Consider the following 27,041-nt stretch of genomic DNA (forward strand, 5'->3'; position numbering starts at 1 on the left):
TATTATGACATTTATTATGTTACTCAATTATTATTATTAAAAGGATACATAAGGGCATTTACATTGAAGAAGATGAGAATAATGATTTAATCAGAGTTGGACGGTCTTATCTTAAATTAGAACTTTATGTAAATATTCAAAAACATTTAACCTTCCGATGCCTCGATTAATGTAGTTTTATGGGTATCTATGTTTATTTCTGAAGTTTATCGCTCTCGGCTTATACTGAAGTCAATGTTTTCCCAGTTTTTTATGGTAAAATTAGGTGCCTTGGCTTATATTCGGGTTGGCTTATATTCAAGTATATATGGTAATTTACTTACCATATATACTCAAGTGTAAGCCGACCCGAATATAAGCCGAGGCACCTAATTTTACCACAAAAACCCTAGAAAAACACTGACTCCAGTATAAGCCGAGGGTGGGAAATTTCAGAAATAAAAATACATACCAATAAAATTACATTAACTGAGGCATCAGTAGATTAAATGTTTTTGAATATTTATATAAAGCTCTAATTTAAGATAAGACTGTCCAACTCTGATCAAATCGTTATTCTCATCTTCTTCAATGTAAATGCCCTTATGTATCCTTTTAATAATAATAACAGAGTAAAATAATACATGTAATAATAATAATAAATAAATACAGGAAAATAATACATGTAATAATAAATAGAGCAAAATAATAAATGCAATAATAATATCAGAGTGAAATAATAAATGTATTAATAATAATAAAAATAGAGTAAAATAAATGAAATAGTAGCAACAATAATAGAGAAAAATAATATATGTAATACAATAGAGTCTCACTTATCCAAGCTTCTGGATTATCCAAGCCATTTTTGTAGTCAATGTTTTCAATATATCGTGATATTGTGGTGCTAATTTCGTAAATACAGTAATTACAACATAACATTACTGCGTATTGAACTACTTTTTCTGTCAAATTTGTTGTATAACATGATATTTTGGTGCTTAATTCATAAAATCATAACCTAATTTGATGTTTAATAGGCTTTCCCTTAATCCCTCCTTATTATCCAAGATATTTGCTTATCCAAGCTTCTGCCGGCCCGTTTAGCTTGAATAAGTGAGACTCTACTGTAATACCAATAATAATAGAGAAAAATAATAAATGTACCATATATTCGAGTATAAGCTGACCCAAATATAAGCCAACCAGGACCCTCACCCAAGTATAAGCCGAGGGGAGCTTTTTCAGTCTTAAAAAGAGGCTGAAAAACTAGGCTTATACTCGAGTATATACAGTAAGTAATTTTAATCTCAAAAAAATGACAATCACAGAAGGTAGGAGATGGGCTTGGAAGGTGGCTGGATTCTCTGGAGCAAGATGGAGGATTTGTGCCAAAAAAACCCCACATTTCACTTCCCAAAAAATGTATGCTTCTTTTTTGCCTCGAACGTTGGTCCAATTTTTTGTCCCAAACTCCAATTTCATCACCTTCGGAGGGATTGCAGTCAATTCAAGTCTGCAAAAGAGTCATCCAGATTTCTCGCTTCTTGGAACAATGAGGACTAGGATCTTGAAACAGATACAAAACTCCTTGTAGGGAAGTGGCGCAAACATCAGCCCCGCACTCACTTTGGTTCGCGTCTTGCCTTTGGCGGATGCTAGGAATCAGCTCCAAAGAGCTCCTCGGCGTTCCTGGCCCGAGTCTCCCGGAGCTCTTTGAGCCGGTCTAAGACCGCATTGAAATCCCGTTCGCCGTGTCGATGACCGTCGCGGCTACGGACGTTCAGGGTGCGGTTGGACATCTCTTTCCGCCCGACGACTGGATGAGAAACGGGGAGAGAAAGAAGGGAAAGGCATCTAGCATCACAAAGGCAGGTTAGGTGTTGCAAAGAGAACACAAAACGTGTGTATTTTGCCTTGGGAACGGTCTGGAGATCTGTGAGAAGGTCCTTCTTATTGCAGGCGAGAACATGGGAAACTTGGCTGTCCCAAGCTCTGAAACTCTAGCTCAGGCCTGGGCAAACTTGGGCCCTCCGGGTGTTTTGGACTTCAACTCCCACAATTCCTAACAGGAAGGGCCTTGAGTCTACACTGCTATATAATCCAGTTAAAATCTGATAATCTGTATTTTATAGGCAGTGTGGAAGAGGCATAAGTGAGGCCTAACTCTGCCTGTCCCCTGGGCTGAGTGGGTTGCTAGGAGACCAAGTGGGCAGAGATTAGCCTTCTAACTGGTAGCAATTGACTAAAAACAATTATTCCTCTCCCTCTAATTAGGACTTTATTTTTCTTTTCCTTTTGTTGTCGGAACCTAGGGGCAAGGATGGTGGATTGTGCTGCCAAATTTCTAGGTTCTGGGGTTTGTACTTTAGTTGTTTAGTGGCAGGAGGGGACACCATTACTCATTTATATATATAGATTATAATATATTGTATAGGCATATAATATTATTTTGTAATACAATATAATACTAATAATACAATATAATAATATTAATTATATATTATATATTAAATGTAATATTACTAATAATATTACAATATATTGATATAGTACAATATAGTAATTTATTGCCAGTATTGTGCTATGCTAGTAATATATTATTGTGTGTAAATTTAATTTGTAAGCTGCTCTGAGTTCCCTTCGGAGTGAGAAGGACGGGATATAAATGTATTAAATAAATATTAAATAAATAACTCCCAGTATTCCATAGCATTGAGCCATGTCGGTTAAAGTGGTGCCAAACTGCATTAATCCTACAGTGTAGGTGCAGCTAGGATTTCAGCGCTTGGGTGCAACCACCAAGAAGACCGTCTCCCATGCAACAACGCTCTGGAGCTTCTCGTACATTTTTATCAGGGTGCATTTCATCTTTTGCCCTCCAACAAAGGCACTCCCCGCCATTTTTCTCTGCCTTTTAGTATTGCTTACCAAACTGGAAGTTGTACTGAGCCAGCTGGGCGTTCCGGATCTTGCGATTGAGGGTTGTTCCCGGGTCCAAATCCACGTCAGTTGTGAATCCCGCTTGGTGGAAGGTCTGGTGGATCTGAAATGCCCCAAACAGAGAGGCCCATTAACAAACAAGAACAACAACAACAACAACTTGACAAAATGGCCAGCACCATGTTGCCGAAGGCTTTCATGGCCGGGATCACTGGGTTGCTGTGAGTTTTCCAGCCTGTCTGGCCATGTTTCAGAAGCATTCTCTCCTGATGTTTCACCCACATTTTCAGAGGTTGTGATGTCGGAGAGGTGTTTATATTTGGGAGAATGGCAGGAAAACCAACTATTCTCAAGAGTATGGAAATCACATTACTGGACATTACTGACAACTTATATAGAACAAGAAGAACTTTTTACAAAAACATAATGTCGGAGTGGACTTATAATGATAACAAGTACAAAATATTCTATCACCTAGAAGAAAAGACGGAAGTACAGTAGAGTCTCACTTATCCAACATAAATGGGCTGGCAGAATGTTGGATAAGCAAATATGTTGGATAATAAGGAGGTATTAAGGGAAATCCTATTAAACATCAAATTAGATTATGATTTTACAAATTAAGCACCAAAACATCATGTTAGACAACAAATTTGGCAGAAAAAGTAGTTCAATACGCAGTAATGCTATGTAGTAATTACTGTATTTATGAATTTAGCACCAAAATATCACGATATATTGAACACATTGACTACAAAAATGCGTTGGATAATCCAGAATGTTGGATAAGCAAGTGTTGGATAAGTGAGACTCTACTGTACAATTTTTTTCTTTTTCTTTTTTTATTCTTTTTTGTATGTTTTGGGGGTTTTTTTGTTTGTTTTTCTTGTTTTTAATCCTTTTTCAATTTTTTTTCACTTATTATATTTTTCTTCCATTCAACAATTTTTATTTTTATCTCCATTGTTTATTTTTTCCCCTCTTTCTTCTTATCACACCCCCCTTTTTCACTTTCTTTTATATACTCATTATTGTTCTCACTCTTTTTATGTTCAAAAACACTTAATAAAAACATTTTTAAAAAGAGTATGGAAATCACCAAAAGATGGCATTATTATTGGGAAGGGGGCTACCAATGGATACATGCAACTCTAATGCATGACATTCCTGACTCCAACAAAGCAATTGGGACCAGCTCTCCAAAGGGACTTTCTCCCGGCATCTATGTAAAGCAGTGATTCCCAAAGTAGCAAAAAGAAAACACTTACACTTGAAGGACATGACTTAAGAACAGGTTGGTACGCCTATCTTTGGTGTAATAGGAAAAGAATAGAAAAAAATTTCGGGAATAATTTTATTAGGGCATAATTACTAAAAATTTGGGAAAAATCCAAAACCAATTTTTATCGTAAAACACCACTATGGATATCACTATTGGAGGCATGTCAAAGAAAAGAATTAAGATGGAATATATGGCCAACATATGAGGACTTACTAGAAAGAAATAATTCAAACTGGGAATTAAAAAGTATAGAGAAATTAAAAACCAAATTTGACAAAATTTCTTGGTTCCAATCTAGACAAATGCAAGACTATTTTAAGGAAGACAAAAAAAAATGGTTTCATGGAAAAAAATCCAACATGGGATAAAATAATTCATAGCAAGAAAAAGATAATAGCAAGAACCTATAAAATACTTTTAGAGTGGAGTATAGAAGAAGAAACGGTAAAAGAATGTATGATCAAATGGTCAAAAAATATCGGAAGAACAATAGGACTGAATAAATGGGAAATAATGTGGACCAAGAAAATTAATTACACATACGCATATGAACTAAAAGAAAATTGGTTAAAAATGATGCATCAATGGTACACGTCCAAAATTTCAAAAAATACAAACTATAAATGTTGGAAATGTGAGAAGAATGAAGGAAACTTTTATCATTTATGGTGGAATTGCGAGAAAGCCAAAACATTTTGGAAAAGAATACACAAATTAATTCAGAAAATTTTAACCTGCTTGGAATGACCAATTTTGAATGGACATTAAACACAGATAAACTCTTTGTATACCTTACTATACAAAGCAAGAATTGTTTATGCTAGACCATGGAGGACGAGTTATAATCCGGAAAAAGAAGAATGGATAGGGAAAGTAGTAGATATCATGAATATGGACAAACTGACAGGGATACTCTCAAGATCTCAAGGCAGGCGCCGCAGGACAGGGATAGAAGCTCAGCCCTGCCTCAGAGCTCGTAACTCCGCCCATCCCAGTCCTGGCCGCCCATTTGTGGCCCCGCCCACCTCCTCCTCCCCTCCCAGCCCTGCATCTTGGACTGGGGAGAGGCTCAGCCCCGCCCTCTTGAGCAGGAGCCACGCCCACCCCTCTAAGCCACGCCCCCTTTCCAGCTGAGTCATATTTCTATTGGAAAGGGGGGCGCTGAGTCATATTTCTATTGGAAAGGGGGCGGCCGGCCAAATAAGTTTGGGAACCACTGATGTAAAGCTATGTTTCTTCCACCAAGCAGTGGAACTTCCAGCCTCTGTCTTCTTACCTCGTGGGCATAGCTCTCTGCATCCGGCCCAACCGGGATCACCATGATTTGGGATGGCGACAACCAGAATGGCCTGCAATGTCAACAGGAAGATAACACCTTCAATAAGGCTCGATTCCTATTGAAGTGCTTGGATAATTCAACGAGTTAACACCTCTTCAATACATTAGAAATGCTTACATAGAAATATACAGGGCGTCCCAAAAAAACATATACACACTTTAAAGGCTGACAGCTCAATTAATGTTTTGTTTTTCCCCAGGTTAAACCTATTGGAATTAATAATGGAAGTCAGACTAATAATAATAATAATAATAATAATAATAATAATAATAAATCACACAGTCCTAAACACTTGTGGAAGTGTTCGACTTGTGATTCTGTGATATGAAATCCAGCATATAGATGTGGTTTGCTGTGTCATACTCTGTCTTTGTGTCAATAATAATAATAATAATAATAATAATCATCATCATCATCATCATCATCATCATCATCTATATATATAAAAGAGTGATGGCATCAGGGCAGCGGACAAAACAACAAAACTACAGGCCCCCCAACCTCGAAATTTGGCAACACAACCCATCATCCACGCCTCTAGGTTGATACAACAAAAAGAAAAGAAAAATAAAGTCCTAATTAGAGGGAGAGGAATAATTGTTTTTATCCAATTGCTGCCAGTTAGAAGGCTAAGCTCCACTCACTTGGTCTCCTAGCATCCTACTCAGCCCAGGGGACAGGCACAGTTAGGCCTCACTTAGGCCTCTTCCACAGATTATCAGATTTTAACTGGATTATATGGCAGTGCAGACTCAAGGCCCTTCCACACAGCTATATAACCCATTTATAATCTTATATTATCTGCTTTGAATTGGATTATCTTGACTCCACACTGCCATATAATCCACTTCAGTGTGCATACTAAACATAAAGACAACCAAACAACAGACATTCAATATCACCACTACCTCAACAATTTCTCACCAACACCACCAGACAACGCCACAGCAACGCGTGGCCGGGCACAGCTAGTAATAATATAATAATAAATAAAACACTTGAGAAGTGTTCGACTTGTGATTTTATGATACGAAATCCAGCATATAGATCTCGTTTGCTGTGTCATACTGTGTCTTCCTGTCAATAATAATAATAATAACTTTATTCTTATATCCCGTCCCATCTCCCCGGAGGGACTCGGGGTGGCTCACATAGGGACCAAGCCCAAAATACAGCATAAAATACAACAGCAAAATGCATCTAAAACATATAAAACAAAGCATATAAAATACAATAAAAACATACTCAACCGACCAATAGCCAAGGCGCAGCAAGCATAAGCTTTGAACAAAGGAAATTCGTTTTAAAAATTCACCATGATTGATATAAGTTGTAGGTCCTGGGATATATAGTTCACCTGCAGTATAAGAACACTTTGAACTCCACATATGATGACCTGGAACTCACCTGGCACACAGAACCCACATGACCAACAAAAAATACTAGAGATCTTTGTAGGGATTTGTAGGAGTTGTAGTTCACCTCCATCCAGAGTGCACTATGAATCCAAACAATGACGGATTGGGACCAAACTTGGCATGCAGACCCGATAGGCCCACATTTGAATACTGGTGGGTTTGGAAGGGAATTGGCCTGGATATTTTGGAGTTGTAGGTACTGGGATGTATAGTTCACCTGCAATCAGTGAGCACTCTGAACTCCACCAAAGATGGAATTGGACCACACTTGGCACACAGAGTCCCCATGAGCAGAAAAAAATACGGGAGGTCTTTGGGGAAATTCACCTTGATTTGGGGGAGTTGTAGTTCACCTACATCCAGAGAGCACAGTGAACCCAAACACCGATGGATCTGGATTAAATTTGGCACAAATACCTGATATGCTGAAATTTGATTACTGGAGGGGTTTGGGGGAACTGACCCTCCTTTTTGGGAGTTGTAGTTCACCCACAACCAGGGAAACTGTGACCTGCACTGATGATGGACCCATATCAAACTTAGCACACAGAAACTCCATGACTCACTCACCTACTGGAGGGGTTGGAGGGGACTGACTCACTGTAGTGAGAGTTGTAGTTCACCCTACAGCCAGAGAGATCACTGAACCCAACCCATGATGCATCTAGAGCAGTGATTCCCAAAGTGGGCACTACTGCCCCCTGGTGGGCACTGGATTGATCCAGGGGGACGGTGATGGCACCTATTAGGAGACGGGGGCGGGGCCAGGGGAGGGGCGGGGCCTCTTCCCAAGTGCCGGAGACAGGGCTGAGCACATGAGACACCTGTTAGGACACACAGGGGGCGGAGCTAAAGGAGTGGGCGTGGCTTCTTCCCAGTGCTGAGAATCTATACCTCTCCTGAGGTGCTTGTTGGGACACAGAGGGCGGAGCTAGGAAAGGGGGCGTGGCCTCCTTCCAAGAGCCCGAGACAGGGCTGAGCCTCTAGATCAGGGGTCCCCAAACTAACGCCCGGGGGCCGGATGCGGCCCATCAAAGCTATTTATCCGGCCCCCACGTCACAAGGGCAGAAGGGGGTTGGGCTAAATGACCCAAGGGGTCTCTTCTTCTCTTACAACCATTATTATTATTATTATTATTATTATTATTATTATTATTATTATTATTATTAATAATAATATTGAAGCTGGGTGGACATCTGTCAGGGGTGCTTTGGTTGTGCTTTTGGTGCACAAAGGCAAAAGGGGGTTGTGTTAAATGGCCCAAGGGGTCTCTTCCAACCCTCTTTATTATTATTATTATTATTATTATTATTATTATTATTATTATTATTATTATTATTAACATTGAGACTGGGCGGCCATCTGTCAGGGGTGCTTTGCTTGTGCTTTTGGTGCACTAGGGCAGAAGGGGTTGGGCTAAATGGCCCAAAGGGTCTCTTCCAACCCTCTTTTTTATTATTGTTGTTGTTATTATTATTATTAATTATTATTATTATTGCTCGGTGGCCAACTATAGTCTGGCCCTCCAACGGTCCGAAGGATCGTGACCTGGCCCCCCATTTTAAAAGTTTGGGGACCCCTGCTCTATACCTTTCCTGAGAGGCCTTTTAGGACTAAAGGGCGGGGCTGGGCAGGGGCGGGGCCTCTTCCCAAGAGCGCGAGACAGGGCTGAGCCTGTGTATACCTCCCCTGAGACACTTGTTGTGACACAGAGGGTGGGGCTAGGGAAGGGGGCGGGGCCTCCTTCCAAGAGCCCGAGACAAGGCTGAGCCTCTATACCTCCCCTGAGAGGCCTTTTAGGACTAAAGGGCGGGGCCTCTTCTCAAGAGCGCGAGACAGGGCTGAGCCTCTGTAAACCTCCCCTGAGGTGCTTGTTAGAACACGGGGGCAGGGTAGAGAGGTTCAGCCCTGTCAGGCACTTGGGCCCCCTCCTCTAGCCCCGCCTCCTGTGTCCAGGACAGGGATAGAAGTTCAGCCCTGCCTCAGAGCTCGTAACTCCGCCCATCCCAGTCCTGGCCGCCCATTGGTGGCCCCACCCACCTCTCCCTCGCAGCCCTGCATCTTGGACTAGGGGAGAGGCTCAGCCCCACCCCTCTAAGCCACGCCCCCCTTTCCAGGGGGTGCCGAGTCATATTTTTTCTGGAAAGGGGGTGGCAGGCCAAATCGTTTGGGAACCACTGCTCTAGAGCAAACTTGCCCAACATCACAAACTGTCCCCTTTGGGCCACACTGTCCCTTCAAATCTCAGTAAAACGGGATTGAGAGAACAATACAGGCATTGCATCCCCCTTGAGACAATGGTGCACAGTTACTTACCATTTGCCGCCATAGTTCTCTGCCAAGACGGCCATCATCCTCTCCACGGAGCCCAGCACAGCCCGGTGGATCATCACTGGTCTCTCCGGCGTGGCACCTTCTTTGCTACGTGGGTTGGAGGAACTATGTCACGTTACCAAGGAAGATCTGTACAGGCAGTCCTCAAGTTACAAACAAGATAGGTTCTGCGTTGCTGTGAGTTTTCCAGGCTATATGGCCATGTTCCAGAAGCATTTTCTCCTGACGTTTCACCCACATCTATGGCAGGCATCCTCAGAGGTTGTGGAAATGAGGCAAGTTGGGTTTATATATCTGTAAAATATATATCTGTGGGAGAAACTCTTGTCTGTTGGAGGCAAGTGTAAATGTTGCCATTGGCCACCTTGACTAGCACTGAAAAGCCATGCAGCTTCAAAGCCTGGCTGCTTCCCACCTAGGGGAATCCTTTGTTGGGAGGTGTTAGCTGGCCCTGATTGTTTCATACTAGTAAATAACACAGATGTCTATTCTAAACAATGTCAAGAAATATCCAAACACAAAAAAGGTTCAAGACATATGTTATAAACACAGTACAGCAGAGTCTCACTTTTCCAAGCTAAACGGGCCGGCAGAAGCTTGGATAAGTGAATACCTTGGATAATAAGGATTAAGGAAAAGCCTATTAAACATTAAATTAGGTTATGATTTTACAAATTAGGCACCAAAACATCATGTTTTACAACAAATTTGACAGAAAAAGCAGTTCAATACGCAGTAATGTTATGTTGTAATGACTGTATTTACGTATTTAGCACCAAAATATCACGAAATATGGAAAACATTGACTACAAAAATGGCTTGGATAATCCAGAAACTTGGATAAGCGAGGCTTGGATAAGTGAGACTCTACTGTATGTATATTAGAGCATCATATACATTTAACATTCATGAAAGTGTTCACAACAATAAAGTAAAGTCAACTGTTGTCATAAGCAGAAGTATCTTATAAAATATAATGTTTAAAGAAACTGCAATCTTAGAGGCTAAAATGAAAATGAACAAAACCTGGCTCCCAGTATTTAAAAACTCTAAAATCAGCACAGTAAATAAAGAACTTAAAAAACATAGGAATTCCAGGCATGAAACAATCAAGGGGTATCTTATAAAATATAATGTTTAAAGAAACTGTATATTAGTATATTACCATGATGCACTAATATACACAGTGTGTTGTTAACAAAAAAAACCCTTTTTTTGAGTCCTGAGAAATTATTCAAATACCGTAGACTACTTTAATTCGGTTTGACTCCAGTCTGCATTTAAGCCTCTAAGATTGCAGTTTCTTTAAACATTGTATTTTATAAGATACTCCTGATTGTTTCATACCTGGAATTCCTATGTTTTTTGAGTATTGTTCTTTATTTACTGTGCTGATTTTAGAGTTTTTAAATACTGGTAGACAGATTTTGATCATTTTCATGATTTCTTCCGTTCTGTTGAAACGGTCCACATGCTTGTGGATAAAATGGACTCTCCATGCCAATGGAGACTCCATCACAAACATTAGAAGAGCTGCAAAGTCAAGAAGAAGCCACGAGAGGAAAGAGAAAGATTCACCCATAGGAAAAGTGTTTTGGCCATACATCAAGGGAACCACTGACCACATAGTGAAGCTGATGAAGAAACACAACCTACACACTATTTACAGACCCACCAAAAAAATCCAACAAATGCTATGTTCAGCGAAGGACAAGAGGGATCCTCTCACCTCTGCAGGAGTCTACCGGATACCATACAGTTGTGGACAAGTCTACATAGGGACCACCAAACGCAGCATTGCCCAAACAAGAGTCAAAGAACATGAAAGGCACTGCAGACTAACTCAACCAGAGAAGTCGGCCATAGCAGAGCACTTGAGGAACCAACCTGGACGCAGCAGCGTATGACTGGAGAACACAGAAATGCTGGACCACTCTCAAAACCACCTTGTCAGACTACACAGAGAAAACACTGAAATCCACAAGAATGTGGACAATTTCAACAGAAAGGAGGTGTTGTAGATCAGCCATCATGGCCTGTATTCCATCAAGAGATGGAGTTGGAAACAGATGAGACTGCGGATTTTGTAGACAATTCTGCCCCAGGCCAAGGCCCCATGGCCTTGCAGCTGCCTGATATGGTGGTTTCAGAAGAACCACTAATTGGCAAACATTCCGAAGTCTCTTCATCGTTACCCACACCAGATGGTGTTGACCTGGGTGAAGATGAGACTTTTAATTGGAAGGATTTTGTTACAAAAGATAGAAGCAGGAAAGAGGGAGTGAGACGGAGTCGAAGATTAGCTCACAAGTTGGATGGCTAATCATAGAATCATAGAATAGTAGAGTTGGAAGAGACCTCATGGGCCATCCAGTCCCAACCCCCTGCTAAGAAGCAGGAAATCGCATTCAAAGCACCCCCGACAGATGGCCATCCAGCCTCTGCTTAAAAGCCTCCAAAGAAGGAGCCTCCACCACAGTCCGGGGGAGAGAGTTCCACTGCCGAACAGCCCTTCTCACAGTGAGGAAGTTCTTCCTGATGTTCAGGTGGAATCTCCTTTCCTGTCGTTTGAAGCCATTGTTCCCTTGCGTCCTAGTCTCCAGGGCAGCAGAAAACAAGCTTGCTCCCTCCTCCCTATGACTTCCCTTCACGTATTTGTACATGGCTATCATGTCTCCTCTCAGCCTTCTCTTCTGCAGGCTAAACATGCTCAGCTCTTTAAGCCGCTCCTCATAGGGCTTGTTCTCCAGACCCTTAATCATTTTAGTCGCCCTCCTCTGGACGCTTTCCAGCTTGTCAACATCTCCCTTCAACTGCGGTGCCCAGAATTGGACACAGTATTCCAGGTGTCCAATTCTGTCCAACTTTCCCATGGGAAGTTTTTGTTTGTCCTGTACAGGCTTGGGATTCCTTAAAAGTGCTCCTCACTGCATTCTTGTTGTGGTGTCAACTTTGCCTTTCCTCGGAAGAGGTTCCAGTTTCCAGCTTCTTGCCTTGCCTCCTGAATCCACGCCGAGTTCCCAGGTCCAGGCGAGCCACGCCGAGCCGTGACTCCCGAGTAGACCTTGCCTTGCTACCACGTCTTCCTTGTTCCCGAATCGAGTTTGACTCTGCTTTGTTTACCTTGTTTCCTTGATCCTGGATTTTCAACGATTTGTTCCTGCTACTGTTTCATGGACAGACTTTGATTTTCTCAAAGGAAGCTATCAAGCTTCACTTGTGAATTACAATTTGGACACTGCTGAACTCTTTCTGGACTGCAATTGACTATATATTAAAGACTATTTCTTACTCTGACTTTCCACCTTAAATGCGCGTAGATATATACATTCTGCTTCAATAAACGGCTTGTGTGTTATATTGGCTCCGGTCTGGTTTTCGAGTGCTCGCGCTGCCTTGGGGTGCAACAGGAGGAAACCATGAAAATGAACACAATCTGGCTACCGTATTTAAAAACTCTAAAATCGGGACAGTAAATAAAGAGCAACACTCAGAAAACAGGGGAATTCCAGACAGGAAACAATCAGGGCCAGCTAACACCTCCCAACAAAGGATTCCCCCAGGCAGCAACAGCCAGGCTTTGAAGCTGTAAGCTATTCAATGCTAATCAAGGTGGCCAATGCCAAAATTCATACTTGCCTCCAACCGACAAGAGTCCTTTTTCCCACCTTGGAGATTCCACAGATGTATAAAGCCCATTTGTCTAGTTTCCAGCAGACTTCACAACTACTCAGGAAGCCTACCATAGATGTGGGCAAAATGTCAGGAGAGAATGCTTTTGGAACATGGCCATACAGCCCAGAAAACTCACAGCAACCCAGTGATTCTGACCATGAAAGCCTTCAACAACATACTGGGGTTGAATTTTATTATCTGGTGGCAAAGAAGCAACTTGTTCTATCTGTTTTGAATAACTTTTCAGTAACTTTAAAACACAGGTTCTTTTTACTGCAATTTCAGTGTGAAAAGATATATCTGAACTTTTACAGAACAACATTTAAACATTTCCTTAACTTGAAAGAACCTTTGTCTCTGCCCGAAAAATTCATCAAGTCAGCAAATGTTGACAGATGTAAACAGATGTAAATGTTTCTGTCATCACTGTCACAATTCTTATCACAGTTTACCAGGCAAGTCAACTATTTCAGCTCCCATTCAGGTTTTTAATTCCAATTCAGCAAGCAGGCAGGCAGTCATTGCAGGCCTTAATCTTCAGATTGATGTCTCCAAAATTTAGCTCTCATTTTCATTCATTCCTTTCATTCAATTCATTCATACCATATACAGTAGAGTCTCACTTATCCAACATAAACGGACCGGCAGAACGTTGGATAAGTGAATATGTTGGATAATAAAGAGGGATTAAGCCTATTAAACATCAAATGACATTATGATTTTACAAATTATCATATATACTTGAGTATAAGCTGACCCGAAAATAAGCTGAGGCACCTAATTTTACCACAAAAAACTGGGATAACTTATTGACCCGAGAATAAGCCGAGGGTGGGAAATGAAGCAGCTACTGGTAAATTTCAAAATAAAAATAGATACCAATAAAATTACATTAATTGAGGCATCAGTAGGTTAGATAATATATATATACGGATATAGATATACAGGTACATGGATCTATATGTATATAGGATTTGCAAAGACCTGCAAACATATGAGGGGAAAAATTCATATATAAAATTAATGTAGATAGATAGATAGATAGATAGATAGATAGAGATAGATAGAGATATATAAGTACACAGGGATTGCAAATGCATGCAGGGGGTTAATGCCTATATATAGGAGAGTTTAACAAATATTTCAGGGGAAAATGCTTTTATAGGATTAATGGATATATATTTTTCTTCTTCCTGACTTGCAAGGGGTACTCTCCCTTTTCAAAACATTCCCTTGATTAAGAGCGAGGGAGGCTTTGTAAAAGAAAACACACTGATAAGGGAGGGTAAGAGAGAAATAGATCATATATTGCAAGCAATGGCCTCCAGGTAATGTTGCCCGGCTTTGACCTTGACCCCATTATAAGCCGAGGGAGGCTTTTCCAGCTCAAAAAAAAAAAAAGACTGAAAAACTCAGCTTATCTTCAAGTACGCAGCAAAACATCATGCTTTACAACAAATTTGACAGAAAAAGCAGTTCAATACACAGCAATGTTAAGTAGTAATTACTGTATTTACGAATTTAGCACCAAAAAATCACAATGTATTGAAAAGATTGACTACAAAAATGTGTTGGATAATCCAGAACGTTGGATATTTATTTATTATTTATAGTATTTATTTTCCGCCCTTCTCACCCCGAAGGGGACTCAGGGTGGATCACATTGCACACATATAAGGCAAACATTCAATGCCATAACATAGAACAGAGACAGAGACAGGCACGGGCTGGCCTCGAACTCATGACCTCTTGGTCAGAGTGATTTGTTGCAGCTGCCTGCTAACCAGCCTGCGCCACAACCCGGATAAGCAAATGTTGGATAAGCGAGACTCTACTGCAGGGGTCCCCAAACTTTTAAAACTGGGGGCGAGTTCACGATCCCTTAGTCCGTGCGAGGGCCAGACTATAGCTGACCACCAAGTAATAATAATAATAATAGCACAAGCACAAGTAAAGCACCCCTGACAGATGGCCTCCCAGCCTCAATGTTAATAATAATAATAATAATAATAATAATAATAATAATAATAATAATAATAATACAGTAGAGTCTCACTTATTCAACATAAACGGCCCAGCAGACTGTTGGATAAGCGAATATGTTGGATAATATGAGGAATTAAGGAAAAGCCTATTAAACATCAAGTTAGGTTATGATTTTACAAATGAAGCACCAAAACATCATGTTAGACAACAAATTGGCAGAAAAAGTAGTTCAATACACAGTAATGCTATATAGTAATTATTGTATTTATGAATTTATCACCAAAATATCACGATATATTGAAAACATTGACTCCAAAAATGCATTGGATAATCCAGAACGTTGGATAAGCGAGTGTTGGATAAAGTGAGACTCTACTGTAACAACAACAACTTCAAAGACTCTGGCAGAAACCAGTGCAGGTGGTCCCGGTGGTGATGGGCGCATTGGGTGCCATACCAAAAGATCTCAGCCGGCATTTGGAAACAATAGACATTGACAAAATCACGATCTGCCAACTGCAAAAGGCCACCCTACTGGGATCTGCACGCATCATCCGAAAATACATCACACAGTCCTAGACACTTGGGAAGTGTTCGACTTATGATTTTGTGATACGAAATCCAGCATATCTATCTTGTTTGCTGTGTCATACAATATAATAATGATAATAATAATAATAATAATAATAATAATAATAATAATAATAATAATAACCCCTCCGCAGGTGCCACCTTGACGTGGTGGGGGGGGGGGGGCTTAGCTGCTCCAATGATGACTGAGGGCTGTGCTGACGGAAGTGTAACTACCGGCAGGTCCAACCAAGCCAGAGAGGCCTCAGCTGAGGAGCACAACCAAGAGCACCGAACCCATTAGCATTATGGAGAAACAAACCCAAACGAAGTCTATACTGGCTCGGTCGTCGCCCAGGATAAAAAGGACCGCGGTGGATGCTGCTGATTCTGGACATCCATCGACAAGTGGGCTACGGAATCATCAAACCCCAAATGAACAGTCACAGAAGCGGCAGAAATACACAATGCCAGAAAACCGCACAATTATGAAATGCTACTACAAATCAGAACCTCAAAGGCGTGGCTACCAAAAAAGGATGCATCAGCTATGGCAACAAGAGTACCCTGACTCACAGATAACAGAACCCCAACTGGCTGACCAACGAAGATTCATAATCAGAAACAAAGTGTTCAGTGAAGTTGAACTCGAAGAAATCCAGAAAATTTGCAAAGTAAATTACCATCAGACCACAGCACAGACAGCAGCAGAGACTCCAGCAACACTTGAAATGGTGGAACAGACTGAACCAGAAGAAAGTGTGGAGCTTTTGCAAGAATTTCATGAACCAGCACTTGAAACATCTGCTGAACCACCAGGAACTTTGACAGCAAGACAAGAAGAGCTCAAGGATAAGATCATGGCTCATGCTGCAGCAAATGCAATAAGAAAGCGGCTCCCAACTCTAAAAACAGTGCCCAAGAGACACCTGGCGCCTCTCATGAAAGATGTGAATGCAGCACTCTCCACTGTCCAAATAACATCAATTGAACAAACAAACCAGTATGCCTACAGTGCAGCAGTGATAGTAACAGAAGAGCTTGGGCTCCTACAACCAAGGCAGCCCCAAAGAAAATCGACTGGAAAACCAAAGTGGAAGGTCAGGCTAGAGTTGAAAATCAAAAAGCTTAGATCAGATGCAAGTAACCTGAAAAATATGAAAGAGAAGAAACTGAAGAATGACAAAATCAAGCAATACCAGATCCGAAAGTACTGGCTGAACACCAGAAAAATTGAAGAAGCTTTGGAAATTGTGAAAGAACAAATTACAGCAACAGCCAGAAAAATTGAAAGGTATGAAGCCAGAATCATCCAGTACAGGCAAAATCAACTGTTTCAATCAGACCAAAGACGGTTCTACCAGAGTCTGAACCAAACAACAGACACAGTAACCATAAAACCAGAGAAAACTGCAACAACGAAGTTCTGGAAAGAGCTTTGGGAAAACAATAAGAACTACAACAAAAACGCTGGGTGGATAAAGGAGTTTGAAGGAAAATTCTCACAGAACAAAATGGAACAGATGGAAATAACAACTGAAATGATCAGCAAACGAGTGCAAAAAGTCAAGAACTGGACATCGCCTGGTAGTGATCAACTTCATGGATTTTGGCTCAAACATCTGATTAGTTTACATGGAAAAATGGCCCAACAATTCAATGAGATGCTGCAGAAAGGAAGTATCAGTGAATGGCTAACAACTGGAAGAACATACCTGATACAAAAGGATCCAGCAAAAGGAGCAGCACCAGGAAACTACAGGCCAATAACGTGTCTGCCCACTATGTTTAAACTACTGACTGGCATCATAGCTGACAGAATTCAAGACTATCTTGAAGAAAAAAACATCTTGCCAGATGAACAGAAAGGCAACAAACGGAAAAGCAGGGGCACAAAAGACCAGTTATTGATTGACAAAATGATTCTGGAGAACTGTAAGAGCCGAAAAGCTAATCTTCACATGACGTGGATTGACTACAAAAAGGCCTTTGACTCACTCCCACACGGCTGGATCATCAAGTGCCTGGACGCCATCGGGATTTGTAAAACAGTTGGCACCTTCATTGAAAACATGATGGAGCACTGGAAAACTGAACTGTTTGTTGGAAATGAAAGCTATGGACTTGTCAACATCAGGAGAGGAATTTTCCAGGGAGACTCATTGTCCCCTCTGCTTTTCATTATTGCCATGATCCCTCTGTCAACAATCTTACAAAAAACAAATCTCAGCTACCAAACATCTAAGAATTCTCACAAAATTTCACATTTGATGTACATGGATGACCTGAAGCTATATGGGAAAACGGAAACTGAAATCCAATCTCTGACCAACACTGTCCGAATTTTTAGCACTGATATAAACATGGAGTTTGGTTTGGACAAATGTTCGACAGTGGCATTGAAGAAGGGAAAAATAATTGAAAGTGAGGGCATCAATATGCCCAATGGCCAAACAATAAAGTGTCACCAGCCAGAGGCCTATAAATATCTGGGCATATTACAGCTGGACAACATCAAGCATGAACATGTGAAGATTGTGGTCAGTAAAGAATACACACAAAGGGTCAGAAAAATTCTCAAAAGCAAGCTCAATGGAGGCAACACCATCAAGGCCATAAACACCTGGGCCATACCTGTCATAAGATATACTGCTGGCATTATAAATTGGACACAGGCGGAACTGGACAATTTGGACAGAAAAACAAGAAAACTCATGACCATTCATCATTCACTGCACCCTCGCAGTGATGTTGACCGGCTGTATCTGCCTCGAAGATCAGGGGGCAGAGGACTCTTACAAGTAAAACAAGCAGTCAAAGAAGAAGAACATGCCCTGGCAGAATATGTAAAGCAAAGTGAAGAACCTGCTTTGATTGAAGTCAAAAATCAGAAACTCCCCAAAGCACAGCAGACAAAAAACCAGTACAAGAAAACCGCACTACAAACTAGAGCTGACAGCTGGCACAACAAAACACTGCATGGAAAGTTCCTTGACAAAATTGAAGGAAAAGCTGATAAAGAGAAGACCTGGCTCTGGCTCACGAATGGGACCCTGAAGAAGGAGACAGAAGGCCTGATCCTTGCAGCCCAGGAGCAAGACATCAGAACAAATGCAATCAAGGCCAAGATCGAAAAATCAGCTGATGACCCAAAGTGCAGACTGTGCAAGGAAACCGATGAAACCATTGATCATATCCTCAGCTGCTGTAAGAAAATTGCACAGACAGACTACAAACAGAGGCACAACTGTGTGGCCCAAATGATTCATTGGAACCTATGCCTCAAGTATCACCTCCCTGCAGTTAAGAACTGGTGGGATCACAAACCTGCAAAGGTTGTGGAAAATGAACACGCAAAGATACTGTGGGACTTCCGAATCCAGACTGACAAAGTTCTGGAACACAACACACCAGACATCACAGTTGTGGAAAAGAACAAGGTTTGGATCATTGATGTTGCCATCCCAGGTGACAGTCGCATTGAAGAAAAACAACAGGAAAAACTCAGCCGCTATCAGGACCTCAAGATTGAACTTCAAAGACTCTGGCAGAAACCAGTGCAGGTGGTCCCGGTGGTGATGGGCACACTGGGTGCCATGCCAAAAGATCTCAGCCGGCATTTGGAAACAATAGGCATTGACAAAATTACGATCTGCCAACTGCAAAAGGCCACCTTACTGGGATCTGCACGCATCATCCGAAAATACATCACACAGTCCTAGACACTTGGGAAGTGTTCGACTTCTGATTTTGTGATACGAAATCCAGCATATCTATCTTGTTTGCTGTGTCATACAACGTCGTTGTGTCAATAATAATAATAATAATAATTATAATAATAATAATAATGAGGGTTGGAAGAGACCCCTTGTGCCACTTAGCCCAACCCCCTTCTGCCTTTTTGCACCAAAAGCACAAGCAAAGCACTCCTGATAGATGGAGGCCCAGCCTCAATGTTAATAATAATATTTAATAATAATAGCAACACCACCACCACTTAGGAAGTGTTCGACTTGTGATTTTGTGATACGAAATCCAGCATATAGATCTCGTTTGCTGTGTCATACTCTGTCTTTGTATCAATAATGATAATAATAATAATCCGAAAATACATCACACAGTCCTAGACACTTGGGAAGTGTTCGACTTGTGATTTTGTGAAACGAAATCCAGCATATCTATCTTGTTTGCTGTGTCATCTATATATATAAAAGAGTGATGGAATCCTGGCGACCGCCAAAACAACAAAACTAAATACCCCCCAACCTTCAAAATTGACAACACAACCCATCATCCACGCCTCTAGGTTGATACAACAAAAAGAAAAATAAAGTCCTAATTAGAAGGAGAGGAATAATTGTTTTTATCCAATTGCTGCCAGTTAGAAGGCTAAGCTCCTCCAACTTGGTCTCCTAGCAACCCACTCACCCAGGGGACAGTCAGAGTTAGGCCTCACTTAGGCCTCTTCCACACTGACTATAAAATACAAATTATCAAATTTTAACTGGATTAGATGGCAGTGTGGACTCAAGGCCCTTCCACACAGCTATATAACCCATTTATAATCTTATATTATCTGCTTTAACTGGATTATCTGGACTCCACACCTTTGCCCTTTACCTTAACTACCACCAATTCCTCAATACTTTATTTCCCATACCACCATACTTCGCCACAGCAACGCGTGGCCGGGCACAGCTAGTACTTTTATAACAATAGAGAGGGTTGGAAGAGACCGCTTTCTGCCTTTGTGCCATGGGGGCTGGATAAATGGCTTTGATGGGCTGCATGTGGCCCGCGGGCCGTAGTTTGGGGATCCCTGCTCTACTGTATCATATTTCCCCCTGTGATATATCTGGCTACTTGTGCCCAAAAAAGAGAGGTGGTGGGAAAGATTCTGGATGGTCATCTGTCGGGGGTGCTTTGATTGTGCCTTTCCACAGAGCAGGGCGTTGGACTGGATGACCTTTGGGGGTCTTTTCCAACTATGGAGTCGAATAGATTTGGACCAAGGCTTTGCCCAGCACCTGATTTCCATCCAATCTAGGAAAAGAGTGACCTGCGTGGCGGGCGCCTCTTCCGCGTCCCTCGCCACTTCCCCTTTCTCTGCTTTTCGGTTTCGAAAGCAAGTCTTGCGAAAGGCCGGCGTGGGACTCAAAGGGGAAGCACAGCGCACCAAGAGCATCGTTGATGGCGTCGCTTGGCCGCTCTTTGCGGCAAGATGTTTTTCTCCAAGGAAAGGTGACGCACCCCTAATGCGCTCGTCTGTTGTAGTTCTGCTATGGCAACGTTCCTGGGCCGTGGGGCTTGCGGGAATTGGGTCAAGAAAGCCAACCATTGCAAGCAGGCCATTCAGTCCCTCTCCACACGCTTCATGTTTACTTGTTGAGTCAAGAGCAGTTTTGGAAACCAGAGGTGAAGAAACTCAAGCTAAAGGTCTGCACATCCGCAGTTTGAATCTTGGGAAACAGGGCTTGGGCAAAAATGACTAATAAATATTTATGACCTTAAGATTGCGTCTACACCAGGGGTCCCCAAACTAAGGCCCATGGGCCGGATGCCCTCCAAGGCCATTTACCTGGCCCCCGCCCTCAGTTTTATAATACAGTGGGGGGGGGGGGGGGTTAGTCAGATACCAATTGTACAAGTTCTCCCACTTTAAAAGATGAGAGAGGCCTGTAATTGACATCATAGGTAGACCTCAACTATGAGAACAACACGAGAAAACACATCCAGAAAATCACATTGTCTGATTTTTCACTAATTTATTTGCAAATTATGATGGAAAATAAGTATTTGGTCACCAACAAACAAGCAAAAATCAAAGCCCTGACAGACCGTGCACAAACAATCTGTGAACCTCACCTCCTCCAAGGTGAACTAAACCACCTAAACTGGGCTCTACAGGCCAATGGACAGACATCAGAAGAGCTGCAAGGCCAAGAACAAGCCATGAGAGTCAAGACAAAGATCCACCCAGAGGAAAGGTGTTCTTAACATACATCAAGGGAACCACTGACCGCATAGGCAAATTGATGAAGAAGCACAACCTACAAACTATCTACAGACCCACAAAGAAAATCCAACAAATGCTACAGTCAGCGAAGGACAAGAGGGATCCTCTCACCTCTGCAGGAGTCTACCGGATACCATGCAGCTGTGGACAAGTCTACAGGAGGACCACCAAACACAGCGCCCAAACAAGAGTCAAAGAACATGAAAGGCACTGCAGACTCACTCAACCAGAGAAATCAGCCATAGCAGAGCACTTGATGAACCAGCCTGGACACAGGATATTATTTGAGAACACAGAAATGCTGGACCACTCCAACAACTATCATGTCAGACTACACAGAGAAGCCATTGAAATCCACAAGCATGTGGACAACTTCAACAGAAAGGAAGAAACCATGAAAATGAACAAAATCTGGCTACCAGTATTAAAAAAACTCTAAAATCAAAACAGTAGATGGGAACCAACACTCTGAGGGCAGAGGACAGCTAATGACTGAACAGGATGCCCCCAGGCAAGAGACAAAACCTTTCCAATGCTAATTAGGGTGATTAACTGAAACATTAATGCTGGCTTCCCAGTGACAAAGGACTCTTGCCACACCCTGGACTCTACACAGATATATATTCTTTCCTTTCCTTACTTAGTTTCTCCATACCTCACAACCTCTGAGGATGCCTGCCGTAGATGTGGGCGAAACGTCAGGAGAGAATACTTCTGGAACATGGCCACACAGCCCAAAAGACATACAACAACCCCGATAATTCAGCCCTTCAAAAGTCTGAAGGATTGTGGACCGGCCCTCTGCTTAGAAGGTTTGAGGACCCCTGGTCTACACTGTAGAATGACTATACTGTAGTTTGACACCACTTTAACAGCTGTGACTCCACATGATGGAATCCTGAGAGTTTTATCTATGTAACTGAGTCATATCCCACCTTGAGGAGAGGTGAGTAAATAACAACAACAACAACAACAACAGCAACAATGGCCAACACACATTTTGGACCTGTTTCTGGGTCTATTTGACCTGCTAATTCCAAAAGCGGCACCAGTTTCCCCCCATTTGCTCCAGTTGCTCCCCCAGAGGTATGCATGCTTCCCCGAGCTTTGAATGGGGTCAGACTCCAATTGCCATCATCCCCGTTGGAACTGCACTCACCTCGTATAAGACAGGTCAAACCGGATGGGCATCTGGAAATCCAGCTGAATGGTGGCACACTGGTGGAACCGCCCCAAGGCGTCTTTGATCTGAATGTCAACCTGGAAAAGAAGATCATAGAAAAGAAGATGTCACATCGAGGAAGGGCCATGCTTGCTTTCTGTGGATCTAGGACACAATGGAGCCATGGATTCAAATTTCAGGGGGGGGGGGGAAGATTCCACTTAAACAGAGGTCCCCAAACTTTTTAAACAGTTCACGATCCCTCAGACCACTGGAAGGCCGGACTATAGTTTAAAAAAAAAAAAAAACTATGAATAAATTCCCATGCACACTGCACATATCTTATTTTGAAATAAAAAAACAAAATGGGAACAAATACAGCCTTAATGTTAATAATAATTATAATCATAATAAAAATGGTTGGAAGAGACTCCTTGGGCCATTTAGTCCAACCCTCTTCTGCCTTTGTGCACCAAAAGCACAAGCAAAGCACCCCTGACAGACGGCCACCCAACTTCAATGTTGTCAACAACAACAACAACAACAACAACAACAACGACACTGCGAGGGTGCAATGAATGATGAATGGACAAGAAAACTCATGAGCATTCATCATTCTCTGTACCCTCGCAGTGATGTTGACCGGCTAGATCTGCCTCGAAGATCAGGGGGCAGAGGACTCTTACAAAGAAAACAATGGAAAGTTCCTTGACAAAATTGAAGGAAAAGCTGACAAGGAGACGACCTGGCTCTGGTTCACGAATGGGACCCTGAAGAAGGAGACAGAAGGCCTGATCCTTGCAGCCCAGGAGCAAGACATCAGGACAAAGGCCATTAAGGCCAAGATCGAAAAATCAGCTGATGACCCAAAATGCAGACTGTGCAAGGAAGCTGACAAAACCATGGATCAAACAGAGGCACAACTATGTGGCCCAAATGATTCATTGGAACTTATGCCTCAAGTACCACCTGCCAGCAATAAAGAACTGGTGGGATCACAAACCTGCAAAAGTATTGGAGAATGAGCACGCAAAGATACTGTGGGAGGCTTTTAAGCAGAGGCTGGATGGCCAGCTGTTGGGGGTGCTTTGAATGTGATTTCCTGCATCTTGGCAGGGGGTTGGACTGGATGGCCCACTTGGTCTCTTCCAACTCTACTATTCTATGATTCTATGATTCTACTTCCGAATCCAGACTGACAAAGTTCTGGAATACAACACACCAGACATCACAGTTGTGGAAAAGAAAAAGGTTTGGATCATTGATGTTGCCATCCCAGGTGACAGTCGCATTGACGAAAAACAACAGGAAAAACTCAGCTGCTATCAGGACCTCAAGATTGAACTTCAAAGACTCTGGCAGAAACCAGTGCAGGTGGTTCCGGTGGTGATGGGCACACTGGGTGCCGTGCCAAAATATCTCAGCCGGCATTTGGAAACAATAGACATTGACAAAATCACGATCTGCCAACTGCAAAAGGCCACCCTACTGGGATGTGCACGCATCATCCGAAAATACATCACAAAGTCCTAGACACTTGGGAAGTGTTCGACTTCTGATTTTGTGATACGAAATCCAGCATGTCTATCTCGTTGGCTGTGTTATACTGTGTCCTTCTGTCAATAATAATAATAATAATAATAATAATAGTAAAAAGGGTTGGAAGAGACCCTTTGGGCCATTTAGTCCAACCTCCTTTTGCCTTTGTGCACCAAAAGCACTAGCAAAGCACCCCTTAATAATTGATTATTAATTAAATAATAATTAAAATACCATTATAAACAAGCAAAGTTTTGGAAGTGCACACCAGGCTGCACTTCCTCGGTGGAGGAGGAGGGAGCCACCGCAGCAGGGGCCAGATAAATGGCTTCGATGGGCTGCATGTGGGCCCCAGGCCTTAGTTTGGGGACCCCTGAATTAAACATTAAGCTGTAAAAACTGTTCACTGCCTATCTGTCCTATCTGTATCACCATTACTGCAATATCCTTTGCCACTGAAATGCGAAGGATGTGGTAATCAGAACACATTTGCATGCATTTCCAGTCCTGGGTCAAATTATTATTAATATTAAATAATAATAATAATAATAATAATAATAATTATTATTATTATTATTATTATTATTATTATTTCACCCAGAACACAACACACCAGACATCACAGTTGTGGAAAAGAAAAAGGTTTGGATCATTGGTGTCGCCATCCCAGGTGACAGTGTTAAAGCGCTGAGCTGCTGAACTTGCGGACCAAAAGGTCCCAGGTTCAAATCCGGGGAGCGGAACGAGCGCCCGCTGTTAGCCCCAGCTCCTGCCAACCTAGCAGTTCAAAAACATGCAAATGTGAGTAGATAAATAGGTACCACTCTGGCAGGAAGGTAACGGCGCTCCATGCAGTCATGCCGGCCACATGACCTTGGAGGTGTCTACAGACAATGGCTTAGAAATGGATATTTGTGGTGATGTAGCAGGGAGGAATCTTTATATCCCACCGCTGCCACCAATTTGTGGTGATGTGGGGTAGAGGAGGAATCTTTTGATTAATTATATTATTATATCTTTAACTATATCTGCTGCCACCAATTGTGGAGATGTCAGGCAGAGAGGAAATTTCTTTTTTCTTTATTCTCTTATTCTTTCTTATTCTTATTCACATTAGATGGTAGTGTTACTTAGTTTTGAATATAGGTGACAGAGACTTGGATATTGAAGAACAAAAACAAGTTTATTTCAGGCACAGAGCTTAGTGGTTACAGTAACTTCTTTAAAGGCACTTAGATAATGGTTGCAAAGCTATTAACTGATCACTTTGGATCTAACTGGGATTTCTTCCCCTTACTACTCAGACTCTACAAATAAACCTAAACAAGTCACCACTAGAGATCTGAGTTCCCCTGGTTTCCCTAACCTGGAACCAGTGTCTTCCCTGTGACTAAAAATCACAGACTAAACTGTTTTTTAAAACATTCCCTCCTTTTCCTTCAAACGGCGGTTGGCTCCGCCCTCATTACTATGGCAACCTGCCTCAGAATACTGAGCTGGTTACCATCCCCCATGAAATAGTAACTAATACTTACCCTTATAAACATAGTTAAACATGACTTTTAAAACGAAATTAAACAAACATGACATCTATAAATCAAAATAAAAACACACTTCTTTACAAGCACCAACCCCCAGAGTCGGTCACGACTGGACTTAACGTCAGGGGAAAACCTTTACCTTTACTTATTTATCCCACTCTCTCTCCACAAGGAAACTCAAAGCAGCTACATCCCCAAACCTATCTGCATCAGTCAAGTCATTAGGACGTCAAGTCCTAAGCATGACCATCATCCATTTCCATACCCCCCCCCCAGCTTTTGCCCTCAAATTAGGACCCAATTATGACGTTGTTTGTTTGTTGCATTTTGTATGGCACTATTTCACTCAAAGTGACTTCCCAAATGAAATGAGCCACGATTCCAAACCTTTGGCCCGTAGAAGGCCCCGTCTCCAGGGTTGAGCTCCCAAGGCTGGCCGAAGTCCTGGAGACTCTTTTCCAGCAGCTGGAAAACAAGAACAGCCCATGTGAAAAAGATCTTGGGAGTCCTAGGGGACAACAAGTTGATAATGAGCCAACAGTGTGATGCAGCAACTCAAAAAGCCAGTGGGATTTTGGGCTGAATCAAAAGGAGTCTAGCTAATTTTATATACATAAATATAATAATTTATAAATATATAATATATTGTATATACATATAATATTGATAATAATATTATTATAATGGAATACAATATTATACTACTAATAATACAATATAATAATATTAATTATATAATATATATTAAATGTAATATTACTAATAATATTACCATATAATGATATAGTACAATATAGTAATTGAATGCTTATATTGTGCTATGCTAATAATATATTGTATGTTCATTTGATTTGTAAACCGCTCTGAGTCTCCTTCCGGGTAAGAAGAGTGGGATATAAATGTAGTAAATAAATAAATAAATAAATAGTGTCTAGATAAATAGAAGTCATGATGCCTCTCTATTCTGCTTTGATGGTTGGACTGGATGGCCCCTGAGGTTGCTATTAGTATTATTGTTATTACTGCAGAGGCCAGATGGTCATCTGTGGGGGATACCTTGTGCTTTTTTTGCCTGGCAGAGGGTTGAACTGGATGGTTCCTGAGATCATTATTATTATTATAGTTATTATTATTATTGTAGAGGCTGGATGGTCATCTGTTGGGAGTACTTTGATTTTGCTTTTCCTGCCTGGAAGGGGGCTAGAATGGATGATTCCTGGGGTCACTATTATTATTGTTGTTGTTGTTGTTGTTAT

The 27,041-nt window shown here is 41.7% G+C and overlaps 1 protein-coding gene across 2 annotated transcripts in view; it reads right to left on the reverse strand.

Annotated features, from left to right (window-relative positions):
• Positions 1-557: 557 nt before the first annotated feature.
• Positions 558-27,041, reverse strand: part of tars2 (threonyl-tRNA synthetase 2, mitochondrial) — a 66,685-nt gene continuing 40,201 nt past the window's right edge. For both annotated transcript variants that reach the window (XM_062965130.1, XM_062965131.1), the window contains 6 exons: positions 26,173-26,250; positions 22,703-22,803; positions 9,279-9,383; positions 5,481-5,553; positions 2,911-3,025; positions 558-1,798 (listed from right to left, as the gene is read on the reverse strand). In XM_062965130.1, coding sequence (XP_062821200.1) covers positions 1,638-1,798; positions 2,911-3,025; positions 5,481-5,553; positions 9,279-9,383; positions 22,703-22,803; positions 26,173-26,250 — 633 coding nt within the window. In that variant the 3' untranslated portion in view covers positions 558-1,637. The remainder of the gene's footprint in view (positions 1,799-2,910; positions 3,026-5,480; positions 5,554-9,278; positions 9,384-22,702; positions 22,804-26,172; positions 26,251-27,041) is intronic.

Source organism: Anolis carolinensis, unplaced genomic scaffold (assembly GCF_035594765.1).
Source record: "Anolis carolinensis isolate JA03-04 unplaced genomic scaffold, rAnoCar3.1.pri scaffold_14, whole genome shotgun sequence".
In the NCBI taxonomy this organism is placed as follows: Eukaryota; Metazoa; Chordata; class Lepidosauria; order Squamata; family Dactyloidae; genus Anolis; species Anolis carolinensis.